Source organism: Muscardinus avellanarius (genome assembly GCF_963383645.1).
Source record: "Muscardinus avellanarius genome assembly, chromosome: 5".
In the NCBI taxonomy this organism is placed as follows: domain Eukaryota; kingdom Metazoa; phylum Chordata; class Mammalia; order Rodentia; family Gliridae; genus Muscardinus; species Muscardinus avellanarius.
Window position 1 is genome coordinate 16078255 of NC_137790.1, and position 22524 is coordinate 16100778.

General features: G+C 37.4%; 1 protein-coding gene across 12 annotated transcripts in view; it reads left to right on the forward strand.

The window, feature by feature from the left end:
- Nucleotides 1–22524, forward strand: part of GRIK1 (glutamate ionotropic receptor kainate type subunit 1) — a gene marked incomplete at both ends in the record, with an annotated part of 445158 nt that overhangs the window by 400054 nt on the left and 22580 nt on the right. For all 12 annotated transcript variants that reach the window (XM_080696011.1, XM_080696016.1, XM_080696015.1 and 9 more), the window contains 3 exons: nucleotides 4726–4844; nucleotides 8895–9112; nucleotides 21806–22031. In XM_080696011.1, coding sequence (XP_080552137.1) covers nucleotides 4726–4844; nucleotides 8895–9112; nucleotides 21806–22031 — 563 coding nt within the window. The remainder of the gene's footprint in view (nucleotides 1–4725; nucleotides 4845–8894; nucleotides 9113–21805; nucleotides 22032–22524) is intronic.

The following is a 22524-nucleotide window of genomic DNA, read 5'->3' on the forward strand; positions in this document are numbered from 1 at the left end:
TCCATATGCTTTGCTCATAAAAATAAAAATTATTATTTTTATTATAAATAATAAAATATGGACATTATCTAAACTGATACTACTCTTTGGTACTTTGGTACTCTTGAATCAGTGGTACTTAGGTGTAAGAGATTTTATCCCTTAAAGGATTTTGGCAATGTCTGGAAATATTTTTTGTTGTAACAACCAGGGGTGAAGAGTGCTGTTCACATAGAATGGATAGTGTCTAGAGGTACTGCTAAGCACCCACAGCGTGCAAAACAGCTCCCCTCCCCTAACACACAACAAAGGATTATCAAGTCCAAAGTGTCAAGAGCACCGAAGTTCAAAAACCACACTCAAAGGAACTAAAGATAATATTTCTGTGTTAACTGAATTTTTAAAACATGTTATTTACTTTTGGAGATGCATTTGTCATTACTGACTCCTAAGTGAAGTTAATAATGCCCTAGAGTAGCCATTTAGTGATTGGCTACCCTAAAGTGAAATACTCTCTAACAGTAAACAAGCAGTAGTGTGTCGACTGTTGCCTTCCTCTGCCCTGGGATCCACCCTCACATGTGAGGTTGGGGCTGCTTAGCTGTCTGAAGAGCAGAGCGCAGTAGTAAAGGGTGAACCCATGTTCCCAGTCCATGGCTCTGTCTAGGCAGCAATGCCGATGAGTAGAACAGGCAAGAAAGGTTGATAAACAAGGACATTACTTATTATAGTGAAGACAAAAACTGGGAAAATAGAAAATCCAAACATTCTTACAGACACACATGCTGACAGTACTTTTACACACTTGACCTCAACTATATCTTTTTTTTATTATCAGAATATGTTGAAATAGTGATTAGTTTAGTAATAAAAATAAGTTTTCTCCTCCTTATTTTGTCTGTTCATTCCTACACATTTGGTAACTCAGATATCTGTATTTCTAACTTTACACATTCCATTTCTATTATGATATTATATTGATATTATTTCTATTGTGATAGCAGCACCCACATCCTATTAATATCATCTAGTCGATATTCCTCATTGGTGAGAGTACCATTGATAAACCAGCGCTTCCTGTTTAGTTTAGTTCTCTTTGCCCCCGCTTACACTGCCTTTATTTTGTCCTGGCTCCTGAGGAAGTGGAGGTGCTGCACATCAAATAAAACTTGCAAATACCATGGTGGTGAAATACAGAAAATATTCCCCTGAGGCCCACAGGTGAACTCCCATGGAGCCTGTAACCCCAACTCCACCTTCTCTAACCCTGTTTCTATTTTATAAAGCCACTACATCAATTTTGAAGGAGATTGTCCCCAAACAACACCCTTATTAAATAGATGTGCCAATTCACCTTTACTTTCTATCTTCACAGTTTGAGGCAAAGAGCTCAGTTGCTCAGATAAGATGGAAAATAATTTGGGCTACCATCTTAGCAGTTTGCTTTCAAAGTTAGCCAAGTGAAAGTGAAAAATGGTTAATCTCATAATTACCTTTACCCCTGGAGAGGCTTTTGAATTTAGTTTGCAAAGTGTATCCTTTTATGTTTCTTACTGGGGGGGGGGGGATAAAGCTCATCACTGCATTTAAACCATGGCTTTCATTAGATATATGCTTAGAATTTGCTGAACTTAATTGAATGTTTACAGTTGTGAACATCAGTGAACAGACTAAGGAGCACAATTTTAGAATTTCAGTTACTATCACTTGTACGACGTGTTATGTCAATATGTCTTGGTTCCATGGTTAGCATTATTTTTCCGTTTTTGAAAATATTTAACCCCAAAGAATTAGTCGCATGATGACTATGCAATTTAAGTAGACAAACTATCTGGATAGAATGTTTGCCTACATCTTATGATGTGTGATGATTTTTATAAAAATGCTTTTTTAAAAAAAATACAGCACTGGGCAGAAAACATTTTGGTAGGATGAATGTATCTCTCTTCATTGTGACCCAATGTCCAGCCATATAAAGGTTTTCCCTGAACCAGAAAACTTCAGTATATGAATCATTTTATGTCTTCCATTCAAGAGTAAACTTTGCATATATAAACACACACAGGAAGCAAACTTTCTCATTTCAATACAAGGCTCCTCTTCTCCGTGCAAGTTTTGACATAGATTCTAAGCACATTTGTCCCTTTCTCTGTCCTTTTACTGAAGATCAGTACTGATTTCCCGAGAGTCATGTGGGGATAGCGATTGCAGATTACCATTGGTGCAGGTCATGTATTAATCTTTTCCCCGGAGTTCCTGCCACTGATGCGCTGTCGCACTAGCTATATTTAAGCAGGCATTAGGAATTTCAAGCTGAAATATCTACAACCAGGCAACAGGTAAGTCTTTTGCATTATAAAAAGCCACTGTCTTGCAGCATAGAGCATCACATCATCATTTAATATTTCTCAGTCCACATATATCCCAAGTCACCCAGAATCCTAGAGAGAAAGAACCTCCAGTATCTCTGCAAAGTGGGTAGACTCACAGTGCTGCCTAGACAGTTTCTGCCAGAAAACTCATTTAATTACTCCCTTATTAGTGCACGGTATGAAATACACCAACAAGACCAGATTAAAAGCAACATTTCATAGAGGTAAGCTCATGGAACAGAGCATAACTTGGGAAGAAATGCTACATTATTAGGAAGCTGGGGTGGCCAGGTTTTATGTTCTATTTGGAAAAAAAAAACTTCTTTGTAAAGCATGAGCCTCCGCGTTTATTGCAATTAATATTTTTAAGTTATTGTACATGTGAAAATGATATTGTTTAAGTAACAACATCTTTATTCTGCATGCTGTTTCAATTAGAAGGTTCATTAATATTGGTATTCATTCCTTCGGCTCAGCAAACTACTATGGTTATAAGAGTGTATAAATTCAGAACTTAATTATATTGTTAAAACAGTAATTAAAATGTATTGGCATGGCATTGTCAATTACAGCTATATTCATAAGCTTCATAAGCTTCACAGGAATCGGCACAGTCACCCTACAGCTGTGGAGAAGCAGCAGGAATGAGTTGGATACCATTTTGGTGGGATAAACTACCAGTCTATTATCCGGGTCCCCCTAAGACTTGATGAGGAAACATGGCACACTTTCCAAAAGATGTCCAGCGGTTTAGAGGATGTTTTTTCATTAAGAAGAGCTATCTGCCCAGTTTCCTGTACATGATTCACAGTGTGCCCTGCTTTGCACTGTAGATAATGTATTCACCTTAAGCCCCAGTTCTCCCCGATGTGTTAGCAACCTGCTATTGTTTACTGCTGAAACCTTATGGCTGGTGAGCATCCCTTATGTTCTCGTCAGCTTTATGGTATTTTAACATCACTCTAACACGCTGGCTTGCATTAATTAAAAGGACCCAGTGGCAAGTGGCAAAGCTCCCAGCGCTAAGAATTATTGCATTTTAAATCATTTCTAAATCACTTTGCTGAATAGATCTTTGGGAAAAATAAGCACCCATTGGCAAGGTGGCCCTGCAAAATAACTGCAGAGCAGAGACCTCCCCTGGGTTGCAGAGGTCAGACAGATGCTTAGAAAATCAGGAAGGAACCAAATTGTATTCCATTCACCAGGTTTTTATTTTAAATCCCATCCCCAGAGAGATCTAGAGTCCCTCCTCATTACTAATAAAGAAACTGAGGTAAAAAGAGGTCGTGTTGTAGTGCTTAGGTTGAGTTTTCCTAAACTACTAGCTATTTTTCCGGAAATGTTTACTCCTATGGCTCATAACCTTGTTAGCAGAGCTATGATAATACTGTGGAAAGCACTTCTTGCCTAATGAGGGTTGGTGATTGAGTGACTGCGGATTGTAGTTTTGAAAAAGTTAAATATAAATCAAAGCCAGGTGTGAAGGCACACACCTGTAATCCCAGTACTTAGGAGGCTAAGACAGGAGGATTCCATTATCAGCAGCTTAGCAAAACTCTCAACAACTTAGTGATCACATATTTTCAAAATAAAATATAAAAAGGCCTGGGAGTATATCTCAGAGCTACAATTCCCCTGAGTTTCATCCCTAGTGCCAAAAAATAAGAGAAAATTATAAACTCAAAATTCTCCATCAAGGCACGCTATGGAGTCAATACTAATATACCTGTATGCCTGATCCATACTTTCAAATTTAAGCTGTGCCTTCTTCACTGAAGGACTGTGATTGCTGTTTTTATATGCCATTCTAAAAACATCTAGTGCAACTCAAATATAGCCCCTTATATTCTTTTGTTCATGATTTTTCCAGCCTTGCAGCCCCTCTGATGTATTGTGAAATGACTGGACCCCTTACACTCCCCCTAAACATCCGTCCATAGGAAACCCTTGGAGGAAAGTCACCCTTCCCTTCTGTGTCTCCCACAGGACCCATCCATACAGGATCTTGACAGTATTATTGCCATGCAACTGTGTGCCACTCTCATCTCTTCTCAGTGGGGTACTTGGGATGAGGGATGCTTTCTTTCTGTTCAGTAAAATGGAAGTATATGAAAACTCAGAAGAGTTTAGTAGACATAGTGCAGTTCTAGCTGACCAGTGGGCTTTACTTAGAAATCAGTCTGGTAAACACTGACTGGAGGTTCTTTTGCACTTTACCCTTCAAAGCTGTAAGTTTATGAATATGGCCTTTGTTTTCTGGTTTGGGCACTGTTGTCCTTAATTGTTGGGTTTTCTGCATTGCTCAGCAGATTTCACCAGTGTCCCATGTCTATATCTGATATTTACAGACTGTTTCTGTTAACTACCACAGGTTTACACCCTACGAGTGGTATAATCCCCACCCGTGCAACCCTGACTCAGATGTGGTGGAAAACAATTTTACTTTACTAAATAGTTTCTGGTTTGGAGTTGGAGCTCTCATGCAGCAAGGTACACCGGTTGCCTATCTTTTTAACACGCACCCCACAGTGTGCTTACAGGCTTTCATGCTGGTAAACTCCACCATGAAGCTAGAGGGTAGGCTGGAGCGCCAATTCAGGAATCTATAAGAATCACCACTGACTCTTTAGCCAGTTCTGAGGACAAACAGAAAAACATGACCTCACTGGATTCCTCTTGCTATATATCTAAAATAACACTTCCACCAAGCAGTGGACATTCATTTCCTTGTGGGTAGCAAAGAATCAGTAACTTAGAAATTGTTTACAAATCTGCATAGATTTGTCAAGTTTTCCTTTTTAGCTATAATACCACAAGTCAGAAGGTTGAAAAAAAAAGGAATTTAAATCCTTTGAAGATTAAATTCACTTATATTCTTCCAATTGCTCACAGTACCTAGAACTTCTGCTGAATTACCATTCTGACAAGACCTACTGAGATTCGTCTTAGCCTCCCAGTAACTTTTTACAGTCTCCTTCAATTAGTAACCCTAGCAACAGTAAACTGTAAGGGTTCTGGAAATAAGATTCAAACCAGAGAGAGGTAATACATTTTACACAATTTCTATGGTTTAAAAGATTTTGTTTTTGTTGCAGGAAGAGGGGGAGTTGTTTTAACCTTTGGAAGAAATCCATCTCTCTTGTGGATTTTCTTCAGCTTTGATTCCAGGCATATGGTCTAGTAAATACTTCCAAGATTAAATGCATGAATTTAAAAAAATCATAAGTCACAGATGCTTCCTGTGTTTGGAATATCTGCTCATTTAATAAGCTACAAAATAAATTGGCAAAGGAAAAATCCAACTGGGATATATATTAAACGTGTTTGCTATTTGGAAGTGAATCTAAGGCTTCTAGTTAGAAAGTTGTTATCATACCATTTGAAATGCTTATACTCTATGTCTTCAAATGAAAGACAGAACCAGAGAGTTTAAATGTCTTTGGCAATTATTTGGAAGTACCAAGTAATTGAAGAACAAAGGCAGGTCCTCTCTTCTGCAGCAAAGCATAGTCTAGTTTATGCGGCATTACCAGATATAGATTCCACCTGATTTACTAGAAATGACTGGCATGAGTTCAGAGCATAGCAAAGAACTATAAATCCTGCAAGACACCCCATTAAAAGCCTCATCTTGCTTTACCAGAGCACTTAATATTTAGGATGTTTATCTGGTGAGCGATTACTCTCAGAGTGAAGGAGATCTTCTTCCATCTCTACAGATTGCCTTCTCAAGCCATTAGAATAGAAAAAAAATACATATAGAGTTGACAGAGCATGCAGCAGGTCTGTGTCCACCCCCAGATCTTCTCGCTCATGTTCTACCTGTTTGGAGTTTACCATCATCCACAGCAAACTGTGGGATGCGGTGTCTGCCAGTTACCACTACCTTGGGTACATGACAGTCAGCCCCAACCAGACTCTGCTTGTATTTCAAGAAGTTTGCAAACCTTTGTCAGGTGCACCCAGTGTTTCCACGTTTAAACTTGTGGTACCCATGACTCCTAGCGCATCTGTCCTTGGCACGTGCCGTTGAACCAGGTAGCTATGCTCTCTTGTGCTCTCTCTTGTTTGCAGAAGCTTGTCACTGGACTCGATTGGAAACCATTGTGTTTAATTTCTGTTTGAATGTGATGCTCAGACTTTCTCTTTTCTACAGAGCGTGAGCAAAGTCTGGATCAGGATTGGCTGTCATGTCTGCCGTAAAAGGCACTAAAGAGACTTCAGCAAGTATTGTCTCTCGTCCCGAGTATTTTCCAGTGGTGCTTTACTCTACCTTTACTGCCTTTATAACTGCATCCTGTAGAATTCTGAATGCACACAAATCGTCCCTTCTCCAGGGAAACCATATCTAATATATCAATTAACATCGATAGTCATTAAATTTAAAAAATTGTCTGAATATTAAAAACAAAATATGTTTTTTAGAAATGTTACTGGTGTATTATAATTACACATAACAGCAAAAGTTTTCTTAACATATTCATAAATGCACATAACATGATTTGGTCAGTCATCTAATTGATACCATCTACTGAGCATTTAAAATATAATTTTGTTATATTTTATATATTCCTATAGTATATTTTTATAATATGTATTTTTAATTTTCAAAAGAATTTCTAAAAACATAAATATTTATTTTAAAGTGTAAAAGACATGAATTAATATTATTATATGTCCACGGTTAATTATCCTCTGTCTTTTGAAGTTATTGCATTATAATAATACAGAACTATGAAAATATACAAATAATGTTAAAAGCTTATCTTTACATAAAAACAAGCAAATAAAATCCAGCAGAAGATCTGTACCTATAAGCTGAAAAAATATATCTATTAACTGGGTTATTTATATTTATTTCCCATGGCTATTTTATGAAATAAATAGTATTTTAATGATAACCAAAATGATCATCCAAGATGATATCACATTGCCACAAGGCTGGTAGATCAATTAAGTACAAGATATGAAACAACTTTGGGCTTTAAACACACATACCCATAGGCATATAAAACCCCTAAACCACAAGATTAAAACAACAGTAACAAATTATTCCTCTGAGTCCTTGGAGGCACTTTAATGGAAACTATTATAAATTTATGTAATATTACACACCCAAATTTAAACAAACAAAAGAAGAAAATACAAGCTGCACTCAAATCACTTATGTCATTAAAAAGGAGAAAATCACAAGATTACCGAATAGCATTAGGAGAATATGTCTGTTTATCCAAAGCCTAGAATCTCTGCTGACTTCCATCTGCTTATCGCTAGCCTGGAGCTGGCCTGGAATTCATGAGGAATGTGTGTGTCTGTTCACAGATTAAACCTGAGCATAAACTCATCTATTTTTATATTTTATTTGTAGATTCCACAAACTCCAATTTTTATTTCTATCTTTAGTCATTATTAACTACAAAATTTCAAGACACTAAATCAGCATAGAGCAAAAATCCCTTAAACCAGATATTCGACCTACTGTCCTTCACTCCTCAGATTTTTCGTTTAGAGTGTTTTACTGCCAGTTTCTAACTGGTCACAGAAAGTCTTATGTCTGCAGGTTCATGGAGGAATCAAGACTGAATTTCAGGCAAATGGGCTGGCCACAGTCTATTCATGAATTAGTATAATTAGAGTGAACTTAAGTTGTATCTCTGATCCCTTCTAATTTTGCTGCTGGGTTTATACACAACCACAGCTCAGTTAAGCCAGAATTGAGCTAGACTATTTTCCAGATGTTTTTCTTTTATGTAAATTCAGCTCAGATTCTTTCTTTTAGAGATGAAGGTTTTCTTGGCAAATGTACTAAATACGTATATGTTCTCTTTTAAAGTAATCAGCTAAATGAAGTAAAAAATGTATATTCTTACTAGGAAAGGCCTTTATCTACCTGGGAAAGATCCAGATTTAATTGTCATTAATAAGTAGTACTTTTTAAAAGAAAAATTATATTTTTCAAGAAATATTTTAAGTTAAATAAGACTCTACATTAGAAAAAAATCACAACTTTAACTCAAAACAATAATACTTATTCACCATTAAGTATAACTGCATATTATTTCATTTTCTTTGTAAAATTCCAATGTTTATTTAAAGTACATGTGATGAATGGCATAATATATTAATCTTTTGAAAATATTTATATTTTTGACCTTAAATAAAAATAAGTTATCATTTTATATTTTTCATAGTTATACAAAGACCTAGAATATTTTACTGCATATTACAAGTTGCATTTTAGACAAAAAATGTCTTGTGATTGACTTTTAAATTTTAAGCAACTAAATTAAATTTTAGACATAGAATAACTCAGGGTTAAAGCCATTTTAATATCTTAACACCATTAGTTGATAAATTATATTTTAAATAAAATTAAGGGTTATTTAGATTTGGCTCTATTTCTAAACACTGAATTATCTTCATCTACATACAAAACAATAAGTCTCGGTGGGCTTATTTCCCAAGAATAGAGCCCAGTGTTAAGTCTGCCGTTTCCTTCTGCCTTTGTATAACACCTTTACTCTGATGGTGCCACGACAGGATCAGAGCTGATGCCCAAAGCTCTATCGACAAGAATAGTTGGAGGAATATGGTGGTTTTTCACCCTAATCATCATTTCATCCTACACTGCCAATCTGGCCGCCTTCTTGACAGTAGAGAGAATGGAATCTCCCATAGATTCAGCAGATGACCTCGCAAAGCAAACCAAGATAGAATATGGAGCGGTCAGAGATGGATCCACCATGACCTTCTTCAAGGTAAGAACCTGACACAGTGTGTTCAGTGGTTATCTCATACTGGAGGGGAGGAGGAAAAATAGGAATCTGTTCAATTTGAAAATTATATTGAACTCTTTAATGAAATAAGACTTGTAATGATATCATCTCATTATGAGGAATTTCTATTCCTTCAGAAATCAGCATCAAGGAATTTCTTTGGTTCCCAGTTAGATGTCATTCTCTCTATCACTAATTTAATATCCTCAGATCCACAGGTCTTGGCCTTTACGCCAAAAAGAAAGAAAATACTGCTTTCCAAATACAGTTTAATCACCTGTTAAATAATCATTTGTAGAACCTATACAACAAATATTCCTTAATCTGAAATTCTCACAACCCAGAATACTTGAATATCATAATTCTTTTCTTTCTGTTCTGTACTTGAGGAGATAATGGCAGATAAGAGGAGGTATGTGAATATGCATATTAAGCTGGAGAATTCAAACCAGACAAATCCCGGGGAACTCTAGTCTAGTCCTGCATTTGCACCAAGGAAGGACAGCATTCCCAGCCATCCCTGAAGCTTCTCAGTAGCCATGAGCACTGCACCAGACACCGAAGGACGCAGTTAGGCAGGATGTAGTGTGAAGATCGAGTGCATCTCATCATTCGGCTCTTTTGAATTACTCAGAATAATAAAACTCATCTCCACCATGCTTAGGGAGTAAGGCTCAGTACTTTTATTATCAAATCTTGGATCCTATGGATAAAAGCAGATTTGAAAATATCCAATAGGTTTAGAAATCATGAAGTTGAGCCCTTTCTCTTATGTATGAGGAGAGCAAGGCCTCCAAGAGCTAAATTACCTGCTCATAGCCACACACCTCTACCTTGGTAGAAGGAGCTAGAACACTGATGGAGGCGAACATGCTTGCGAATATGAGGAAATCAACTGCTGCGACTAAAATAAAACCCAAAACACCTTTGAGAAGGTTTTACAGTCAAACTACCAGACCATGATGCAGTCAGCCCAGGACTGAGTGGACTCTTTTGATTTGTGAAGAATATTAATTTAGAAACAAAAACTATTAAAAGGGTACACAAAGGTGAACATTTCTTTGCATAACAGTATTTACCTACAGAAGTAGGCATTACCTATGCAGTAAACTTCAACAATAATAAGAGTACTAAATAAGAAGATATGTCATATTAAGAACAAACTATACCTACAGTTTATCAAAAAGCAGAGTAGTGTTAAAAAAGAGAATTTACCTTTCCCGTGTGGTAAGAAAAATATTTTAACAATTCTTTTTATTTTTGGAATGATGTCATTGATTAAATAAATACATATACCACAATGAGTGTTTCTTCCCTGCACACTGATATTTGAAGGACAAATTATAATAAGTATATGGATTTCTAAATTCTGAAAGTATTTTCCTAAAGGCAAAGATGCAAGTTACCCCAATTTAGTTATTTATCATGGTTCTTGTCAGAAAACAGGACAACCCCTTGCCAGGCACATAAGATGTAGAGATGGTGCTAAAGTAGTACATGGTATCTGAAAAAAAAATCCAAAATGATTTAATTCATTTACTAATATTGAATTGCTTTAACGTACCAGCAGACAGGCTATCAGGAAAAGAAGAGAATCTGTGTCCTTTCTGGTAGACATTACCAACACAGAAAGGGAAGAGACCGGGCTGCCCTTTGAAAAAGCAGTAGACCTGGCTTTGCCACTGTACAAAGGATCTATGTATTTACAAAGTGTTCCTTCTGTTCATTTGTATTTGTTTTTGCTCAGAGGACTCTGCGAGTGGTCAGAGCACTGGTTCTCTTTCTTTGCCGGTAGGACTCAGGGTGACCGCATGTGACATGCTTGAATTATGCACGTGTAGAGAACAAGCACCTGCTGTCATCTCTACTGCCACTTCTTGCATGTTTTCAGAGAGGGCACCTGCTTCATCCCTGGTCCTGAAAATGAGGCACAAAGGAAAGTGGGTTCTCGGGTCACCAGGCTAATGATGAGGCAATGGGCACCTTAGGGAGAAAAAATGCGGTGAAAGCCCAAGCAGCATCAATAAAAACAGCAGTAGACAGGCTTGGTGCACCGGCCCAGAGCCTCACACTTATCCTAAGTATTTTACATGTATTATCTCATTTTTCCGCATCAGTGCTTAGATTATGTCCACTCTATGATTAGGAAAATGAACCACAGAGAGAATGTGTGACTTGCCTTAAAGCTACGAAGCTACCAATGGAAGAACCAAGGCTCAGTCAAACTTTAGAAAGTTCTGGAAAGTTTGTTCCTTCGGTGTGGGCACCAAGTCTGCTTTATTTGCTATTACATCACTAAAACCTAAAACAGAGCATGAAACCTCATAGACATTCAGAACACCCATTTTCAGTAAGTGAACAAATGTATAAATAAAAGAATTTTCTGAATTCTATTAGAGAGGAAGCGTGCAGACATAGAGACCCACATAGGAAGAGACACCGTTGCCACGTTCCTCCTTTTACAACTTAGCTCCTGCCCCAGCAATTTTATTTATCAAGGAGGAATTTATTTGCAAAAAGAGAACAAGGGCTAAATCCGATTTAGTTTTCCCCTTGAGGGAGGCAAGCTGTCAGAAAGGCAGGCTTCAGAGGGATGCACACTCAGGGTTCTTATGCTAGATCACTCTGCAAGGGAAAGAAATGTTCCAGCCTTTTAGTTCTCAGGGTAGTGTCTCGCCTGGACTTAAGTCACTGAATGACAGCAGTTACAGGCACAAGAACTCTGTTCTGAACTGCCTTTACCTTAATATTTCACCTTTGGGATGTCATCCCAGCCTCCTTCCCTCACTCTTTTTTCTAAGTAAAAATAAAAATTTCTCTTGAGTTGTAAAACAAATAAGGAAAATCAAAATTACCTGGTCTGGGCTGGCATATTCTGAACAGTGTTTGGAGCAGGAGCCATTTGCTCAGATAGGTCCCATTTCTACTCAATCATGAAGAAGCTTCTCATAAGAAATATTTTCTCATCCCATGAAGTATAATTCGTATTAGTGTTTTTGCCCTAGGAAAAAGAAAACAGAACAGAAATATCCCTCCAGCATCCTCCCACCCTATCAATCTGTCCTTTTACTTTCAAGTTGATTTTAAATCATTTTACAACTAAAAAATAGGTTGTTGGAGAGGGCTACAGATATTACCAAAATAGATGATGAAATTTGTCAAAGCCATGAACAAGAAAGGGATGTTTATAGTGAAGTACATCCTTGAAAGGAGTGGCCAGAAGCTTTTCATTAAAATTTTAACCTAATTCCATTGCTTTTTTCCCCTAGACTTTGCTGTTCTTGCACATAGTATGACATCTCAGATTTCAGGAACACAGGTGTGTAATTTTTAACATACAAAACTCCACAAATTCTAGGTTTCTTTTAGTCCAAGTGAGGTTGCACTATGCACCATCTGAATTCATGTAAAGCAGAGGGAATGACCTGACGTTTTTTAAAGCAAGTGCTGGGTCAAGGTGATGCAGGTCTGAGACAGGGGAGACCCTCACGGTTTTTCTTCAATGAGTAACTTATATGTGGGATGACCATACTAATTGTCAGACTACTTATACAAAAGAATTAGTATTCAATTAGAATTAGATTTCATACAACTTTATATAGACACTCCAAAATTCTCACTGATGTTGGCTCTAAAGAAAAAAACAACTCTACATTTCGTGGGCCAAGATCAATGAGCTAATGACACTTACTAAACAATGAAGTTTTGCAAGTTCATCAGCACCATGTCTTAAAATCTTAGGCGCAATGGATAATAGAGTTAGCCTAATTTGGTCAAAGGGTGTCTGTTACCTCAAGGCGATTGGTAGGAGAAGGTAAGAAAATGGCATGACATTTTATCAACTATCTAGGTACTGAGCGAATGTTTTAGAAAATTCTCTGGACATTAGGAGATAATTTTTTCTCTTTATCAAGCCTTTAATTAGCTAATAGTTCTGTTTAAAAGTAAAAATATCCACAGGTCAGAACTTTGACAGACTTTATTTAAGATAATTTTTCAATAAACTATTACTCATTACTATTTGGAATGAGAACAATTATTAATCCAGTATCCACTATATTGGCTTTCCTCTACTTCACTGGTAAATTGCTTGATGCTTTCAATTGTTTCAAATGTCTAAGAAAACAATGGCTTTCTCTGACCTTCTGATCCACTGGGACCACCATCAGCATGACAGGAAGTAGAAACAGGTCAGTTCATTGTCAGGGTCTTTGGATACAACTCAAGTGCAGACTTGCAAGGGCCTTCATGACCCATTTCTCCATTTTATACTTAATAAAACTGAAAGCAATGGCACCCAATTACAACTTTTTCTTTTTATAAATAGGGTACTAGAATGTTCCTGGCTTTATTATATAGCTCATAGAAAATGGGAAATGCCCACAACTTCTGTTCTTTCTTCTTATTTTAATTCTGTTAACACTCTTATGGAATGGACTTGTCCAAACTTTGGTTTCACAGTAACAATGTAGCAAATCATATTTTCCCCAGATGAAGAAATTATTTTTATAGAAATAAATATAAAAACCATTTGAGGCTTAAAACAAAAGATTTCTCAATGACCTTTGTGTACAAGATCACAGAAAGCATAATAGTTATTGTCCACAGAGATTAGGAATTTCAGCCAGTCTTCTAAAGAGATATGCGTAACATCAAATGCTGAGATATAAATAAAAATCTACAATAAAGTTTTTCAAATGGCACGATCTGGAGCCAGACAAACTATATTTGAATCCTGAGTTTACTAAAAATTATCTATGTAGACTTTGGCAAATTACTTAAATTATCTGAACCTTGGATTCCCTTTGTACAAACTGAGGCTAATTTCTAACATAAAATTATTACAAAGATTCTATGCTTACACTACTTCTTGGCAAATCATAAGAAATTTTAAAAGTCATATATAATTATCATGAATGATAGCATCACCATCATCAAACCTTAAACCTTGCCAGGAGTCCAACATTTTCAGTCCTTGTAGACTTAAAAATACTCTCACTGATCTCTGGAATGTGCACATTTGCTAATAGACAGAAATATCCAGAGTTCCAGGGCCCCAGAACTCAAAAGACATTCAGATGACTGGTCAGAAAGAAACCCTAGTTCTCAGAAGCCTTTTCTAAGCACATGATCTATTGCTTTTGCAGAAGAGCCACCATCCAGATGATAGGTAGGCAACCAACTGTGAACCTGCACTTAGAATTCAGCTGAATAGAGCAAGGCAGTTCAGTGTAATTCAGCTCAGTTGATATTTTTTTCAGCACCTCCAACATGGCATCACTGAGGTTGGCACTACAAGGGATAGGAAAAGAAAGGATGTAAAATGTTGACAAGGCTTGAAGATCTGAATAGCAGTAGAGAGACAAAGATGCATGTATATCCATTAAATACAACACACGTGGCCAAGTATGCATTGTGTAGAAAGGAAGTACTGTGGACATCAGCAGGATTCCTTTTGAGCCAAACTAACTAGGAAATCCTCCAGTAAGAAATGTTTCTTAGTAGAATCTTGCCTTGTAACAAATCACTATCCTTCCAGATGCAAGCCAGAGGATTACAGAGATTAGATAGTGATTCAGTCTAAAATGACTTGGATAAAATAGGTTTAAAGAAATCATAACAGACTTGTCATTTCTGGCTTTCATGGTCCAGGGACTTTGAACCAGCTGTGGGAATAAGGGACTCTCTAACTTTTATAATCCCTTTTCAGCAAGTGGTTAGGTACCCTCAGCAACCCAAAAGACGTTTCAACCAAGTTATCAAGCACCGCTGGGACTGAAGCAATAAGCTATTATGAGGTAGAAGACTTAAGATAAAAATGGACATTTAGAGAAGTACAGGATAAAGAAATTCCTCCAGCTTCTCTGCATATGAATACAATCTTCTGATAAGTATTATTAGGTTGTGTTTTAAAGATCCAAGCTATTTTGCCATCAGTGTCAAAAATATTAGATTTCCATACGTTAAAAATGCATTTGTTTGGGAAGAAATCTATGATGTCAGCTTAAGCTAATTTTTTTCAAGGCCTAGTGTAGTGCCTAGAATGGACCAATCATTAACTCTGGACAGGAGAAAAACATGAAAAATGTTTTAGTGGAAGTCGTTAAATCCCACTGAGATGATTTTTTAAAGGGAGCTTATAAATTTTTAAAACCTTGGAGAATTTCAAAATGCCATAACCTTCTATTGATTCAAGATAGAAGCATAATCGACTCCAATAAGCTTATCAGACATATTTAGTTTTTCAGTTTTGTGTGGATCACATTGAAAATGACATACATTCAGACATATTTGAAAGACAGAAGCCCCTCTGCCCCACAGCTTCTTTTCTCACAATTGTTTTAAATAGAATCATATACTTAAAATAGCATGAGAAGTCATTTAATAAAATAAATGTTTCATAAGTTTGGATTTATGAACAAATCCAAACAAATTCTATTTCTTCAGTTGAGTTATAAGCTTTTCCTTAGATCAGGATTTACCTGCTGGGGTGGTGGTAATGCTTGCAATCCTCGTAGTTGGGGTTGAGACAGGAGGATAACAGGTTCAAGACCAGCCACAGTAACTTAAGGCTTTCAGCAACCTAGTGAGGTCCTGTTTCAAAATTTAAAAAAAATGAAAGTAGTGCCAGGGTTGTACTTCAGAGATAGAACACCCCTGGGGTCAATCTTTAGTACCATAAACACACACACACACACACACACACACACACACACACACACACACACGATTTATCTAAAGTTTGAGATTTAAAAATGTAATTGTTTTGATATTTATTTGTTCAATATGTATATACTTCTTATATGTATATGGTCACTTGTGTGAGGAAAATAAATCAATAATTTATTCCTAGTGTGTATATATACATATATATGTATATATGTATACATATATGTGTATATATATGTATATATACATATGTGTGTGCATGTGCATAGATTAATGGACATAAATAAAAATAAGCACACGTAAGAACAGATCTTTGTCTAAAATCTTCAGACACATTGTTCTGAGGTAGACTTCTACAGTTACTGAATGTATTGGACAAGGGATTCTGTATCTTCACCGAAGAATCCCTATAGCCTGGTTGGAGAAATGTAATAAGTAATGTTTGACTCGATAAAAAATGAGAAATTAGAGATATATTTCTATAAAACAGAGGTTCTGTCAAACTTAAAAGCACAAAACACCCCAGAATTTGCACACACTTTGCATCCTATGCAGAAACCCTGGGACTGAAACAGAAATATATGGAAGAGAAAATACTATTAAAGGAAAGGAAAAAAAATACTCTCATTTTCTTCTAAACTCAAACTGTCACATATCCTAAAACATTGTCTACATTTTTGTCTAAACAAATACAAGCTGTTAAAGGCATGTAAATAGTTTCCATACATTATGTGCTTAGTACTAGAATTTCAATATCTCTTACTATAAGAGAAAGAGTCTACCACTTCTTACTTCAATTATTTGAAAGTTTGCTATTTTAAATTATTAGAATTATTAAATTATTTTAAATTATTAAATTATTAGAAAGTTTGCTAGTTCTCTTGAAACATTCACCAAGCTATGAGTCTGAGGCTTTGTGTCTTCAAACAAATAGCTGATTCCCCATTGGCTAAAAATCATAGATTCTAGAACAGGACCACGGGTATCAAATCATGGCTTCATCATTTCTTCATGTGGCACATCTATAAAACAGAAATAATACTGGCACCTTGTGCGTGCGTGATGATTGTGAAGATTAAATGATGTAACGTAGACAAAGTGATCAAGATGTGCTGGGGACACAGTACACACTGTGCTCTTGTTGCTACTGTTTTCAATAAGTAGTTCTTAGCTGCCCACAGACACACTGTAAATCACTATGCAGCAGTGTTTAACTTGCGTGCACTCCAGGAATAAAAGGAGAAATAAATAAGGGCCATCAGCACTGATACAATGGCATGCTCTCCTAGCAGATTTCCCACAAAAAGTGCTCATTCTTTGCCAACAATATTTCATCAGCACCAGGATGGCCCCATAATCAGGTTTAAACAGACAAAAATGACTTGATCTAAACCTGATGCCTCTTAGGATTTAAAAAAAAAATCCTAGAAGGTTTCAGATTTAATAAATGAAGCCTTTTTTTTCAGTTTTAGAAACTCTTGCTAAGAAGCTCAGAGGACATTACAAATATTCTAATTAACTTTTGACATATTCCATGAAATGAAAGGCAATCACAGCTCCAATTTTTTAAAAATAGACTGTGTATTATTTAGAGTGATTTAGCAGGATGGCTGAGACTGTGGAAGATTTTAAAAAGCAGAAACACACAGGCTGTCACTCAAACAGTTGGCTTGGTCTTTTAATATTTATGATAATTTTCCATGAAGCATAATCCTATTTTTAAGAACTAGTAAGATTTGTGCCTTAAAAATGAAAAAAAAAATCTGCTAAGAAGGATGAATCTAATTTAGTCCCTAAATGTTACTTTCTGACCTAATGAAAAATAAAAATTACTGATTGTGGAATGACAGTAGATAGACCTTGAGAGTAAGAAACAGTCCTCAGTTGTGCCTGGCTCTGTCACCACCCGTGACCCTCTGCGTGTCCTCCACTGTCTCTGACCTCAGGACCTGCATAAATTATGTCAAGGGACTCATCTAGGGACTGGAACCAGAGGGTAGAAAGATCCAGAAGTGAAACTCTTCCAAGCTTGGATTTCTCCTCGCAGGCTTCCAGTGGTGAAAAACTATATCCTAAAGTGCTCAAGTTATTTACAAATATTTCTAACTATTTTTTTTCTCTTTGGTGGTACTGGGGTTCCTGGAAGCCCTTCTACCTCCGGGCTACACTCCCAGACCTATTTTAAATTTTTGAAACAGGGTCTCTTACGCCAGCGCGACTGGCTTCGAACCTGTGCGATCCTCCTGTCTCTGCCTCCCAAGCACGGGGATTACAAGCGTGCGCCACCACTCCCGGCCTATTTCTAACTATTAAAAGAACTTTTCCTTAGCCACATCATGGGGCTTCCTGTGAACAGCAGGCTCTCTTGCATCGCGAGCACGTATCCCCTCAACAGCAAACTTTGAGAGTAACAAAACACACAGCAAATGCTGCATGCCTGTCTGTATTTATCGCTTTGAACCTCACAGTGATGCATAACTAAAATTCACCAAGTTTTTTAAAAATGATGAAAAGTAAACTTTGAACAAAAGCAGAATGGCACCTTTTTAAAAGAAAATCTCCCTTATGTTTACCATTTTTAAGTAAAACAAAAATAGTAAGGGATCAAAGGATTTTATACTGGTTCTTATTCCTTTAATTTGATCACATTTCCTACCAATTAACAGTTTTCTAATGGAAAGTTCTACCCTCCCTGCTTCAAAGGAGTCGATGCCAACGTGGTTAACCCTATAGCTTTTGGGGGAGCTCAGGCCATAACAACTTGCTACTCTATAAGGAAAAATGTTACTGTTGTATTTAAATCCGTAACTTCCCCTCCATGCAGCAATGCAACTCAGATTATATAGTGAAGAACATACTAGGCCAAGACACATTTTGCATCGAAGTTGTTAAGAAATAGGAGAAAAAAATAGCCAGGTGTGACAGCACATGTCTGTAATCTCAGTACTTGGGAGGCTGAGTTAGGAGGACCGCAGGTTAAAGGCCAGTTTTAGCATCTTAGGGAGATTCTCAGCAATCTAAGCAACCCCTGTTTCAAAAGAGGGCTGGGGGTGTCAGTATAATAATCCTGAGTTCAATTTCCCACCACCGCACATACACCTGAGTGCATGCATGTGCGTGTGCATGTGCACGTGCGCGCAAGTATGCGTGCACACACACACACACACACACACACACACAAGTAATAGTATAGAAATCTGGTAGCTATTGAATAGTTCAGTGGCACTAAGTTCATTATCTCTCTTCTCCTCTACTTTAAACCATTTTAATATACGTTGAGCATTCAAATGCGTAATGAGCTGTATACTAGCCATGTACCTTAGGACTACTGATAGCTAAGTCTTCCACGGAACAAAAATAATGAAGTCCTTCACCGCAGAGCATTTGAGAAGCACACCTGACCGAGACTTAATCACAGCTGTGTAGGACTGGTGCTGAATCCTGGATCTCCCTTCCATGCTCTGCAATTCCTCGGATGCCTTAGAGGACTCCAAACACTTTGTCCATTTACTATTGGATGAAATAACCTTTGGATTTTTTAATCTACAACTTCAATTGACCAAAATACGCTTTCCTAACTATTTATGATATTCATTTTACTACAATGTAACTATGATGAAAAATGTCTCTTGGAACTTTTAATATGAAGGCTAATTCCTATTTTTTTATTAACGTGAGACTAACCTGCAAGCAGTCTCAGAGAATTATATCAGTCCAGAAATATAAGCTGAATTTTCACATGCATATCAAATAAGATTAAAGTCATTCTCAAAAGAAAGTCGGCAATATAAACATCCACCTTTCTTTCCCAGATCAGCTTGGTACAGTGAAAAGAACATTGAACTTGATATGAGGGGTCCTGGGGTCCAGAATTAGCTCAGATATTAACTTGCTTTGTGACTTTTTGAAGTCTCCAAACATTCTAGAACAAAATTTCTTCATCTATAAAAGTGACAGTTTGAATAAGCCAATCTCCAATGTCTCTGAAAACTTCAAAATTTCATACTTCAAAGAAAATTATTTCCCCTTAAGGTAGCTGTGTGATGAAGGAATAATTTTTCTCAGCTACACATTTACTGCCAAAAGACAGACTGACCTCCCTGCGTTTGTTCAAGTAGTTCCTTATTATAAGTTTAGCATTATCAGACTCTGCATGGTTGAATTCTCACAACAAATGGAGCATTGACCCTGTACCCCCCAAACATGACTTTGCTGTAAAGATGCCAGATCCACTTTGTGTATGTCTCTGGAGTTAAGGAGTAACTCCCAGGTGTCTAATCCTGACAGAATGGGTCCTATAAAATACCAATATCTATATGGTACTGGTTATCACATGTTATTTGTCTCACAATATCTTTCTCAGGAGGCTCTTCAAATGCCTAACAATCCAAAATAAAGCCATCTGTCCTCCCCTAACACAAGAAGCCTACAGGATTAACAGGTCTTAAACAGAGTTAGGAATTGACTGAGTTCCCAGGAACACTTGAGTATAAATAACTATGGCTGAGTTGAATCCACAAGGATTCTACTGACTGCCTATGGCCCCAAATTATGTCTTAAGCCTCTTTGCCCTCCTGAGATGATGTACCCTCTACTTGAAAATGAGTATGTCTAATGCCTGTGATATCTCTCTCTCTCTCTCTCTCTCTCTCTCTCTCTCTCTCTCTCTCTCTCTCTCTCTCTCTCCCTTCCTCCCTCCCTTGCTCTCTCTTCTCTTCTCTTCTCTTCTCTTCTCTTCTCTTCTCTTCTCTTCTCTTCTCTTCTTTCTCTAATGCCTGTGACTTCTCTCTCTCTCTCTCTCTCTCTCTCTCTCTCTCTCTCTCTCTCTCTCCTCTCTCTCTCTCTCTCTCTCTCCCTCTCTCTCTCTCTCTCTCCCTCTCTCTCTCTCTCTCTCCCCCTCCCTCCCTTGCTTTCTCTTCTTTTCTCTTCTCTTCTCTTTCTGGTGTGGGTGGGGACTGAGGCTATCTATAAAAGATCTGTAATCCCCATGATGACTTTCATTTTTTATCTTTGAAGTAAAGGGAGAGGAGTATTGATACAAATGAAGACAAACCCAGGGGAAAACTTGGAACAGTATGAATATCGTAATATGCAAAAAGCCTAACCATAGATCACTATTTTAAAAGAATAAAAAATTGATATTAAGCCATATGAAAATTCAGGTAGTATATTTAATGAAGAAAAGAGGATAATTAAATAATGGTGTATATATATATATATAGGTAGATCAATATAGCATATATATATAGTTTATTATGAATCTAACAAAAAATCAAAGAATGAAAAAAGAGAATATAAAGACACAACTTTGAAATGAGATATGCATTCCCTACTGACATATGACAGTGAAAAAAATTGTATACATGAAAAGTATGAAGAGTTTTTTTTTAATCATGAATGTCAACTTGAAAAAAACACTTACATCCTAGATTTTGTAGAAAAGATAAGAGTGAACGGCAGTTCTTTCATAAATAAAGCAGAGAAGGCCAGTGATTTACCCTAGGGCTGGTCCCAGCAAAGGAATCCTGGTCAGGTACTGGAACTTACCAACTTGAAAAGAGTACAAGGCCTGCTGGAGCTGAGCAGTTGCTGTAGGTGGAGTAGATGAATAGTATTCTGGAGTGAGCTGGCCACCCGTGGGGCCAGTGGGCCAGGCTATCTCCTTCTGAAGGAACCACAGTTCATTAGTCAGGTGCTATCATTGATAGCTATTCTCATTCTTCCCTAACTGAAACCAGGCAAAAGACGGAGAGCCAATGTCTTACATCACTCTGTCAAGGTTGCCTTTTCTTCCATAGCTGTCCCAGGGCCTCTAAGTCTTTTCCTGTAGTGACATGGTCTCTTCTGGGCTACCCAACTGGTCCCAGGATCATCCATCACAGTGCTCCACCTGCAGAGAGAGAATTTTTCCTAAATGATTTGAACCACTGGGTTGTCGAGTCGCCTTAGGCTACATTTTTTTTTCCAGCACTCTTCTGCTGGTTGGTGTGCTTTTTCTTCCTGCAGAAATCGAAGATTTCCACCTACGAGAAGATGTGGGCTTTCATGAGCAGTCGGCAGCAGACGGCCCTAGTGAAAAACAGTGACGAGGGGATCCAAAGAGTGCTCACCACCGACTACGCCCTGCTGATGGAATCCACGAGCATCGAGTATGTGACCCAGAGAAACTGCAACCTAACGCAGATCGGGGGCCTCATTGATTCCAAAGGTTATGGAGTGGGAACGCCTATCGGTAAGAGGACGGGGTGCTAGCTGGGAATGAGAGAGGCAATGTTGATTCCAGAGCTCCACATTTTATGAAGTTCTGTGATGCCTTCAGCAGCCTAATGGATAAGAAAAATGGCCTGGAATCCCCATACTTTGGAGACTGAGATAGGAGGATCATAGATTCAAAGCCAGCCTCAGCAACTTAGCAAAGCCCTCAGCAATTTAGTGAGATCCTGTTTCAAAAAAATAAAATAAAATAAAATAAAATAAAATAAAATAAAATAGAGCTGGGAATGTAGCTCAGAGGTAGAATTCCCCTGGGTTAAATTTCCAGGAACACACACACACACACACACACACACACACACATCAGAGGCATGGTCTGAACTATCCCCAGATATTTAATCTAATATTTAACTCTCAACCGCTATTTCTTTCAAGTTCTACTACAAGGTAACTATTTAAGAGTATATACAAATATATAAAAGTCAACCAGTAAGCCAAACAAAAGAAGAAGG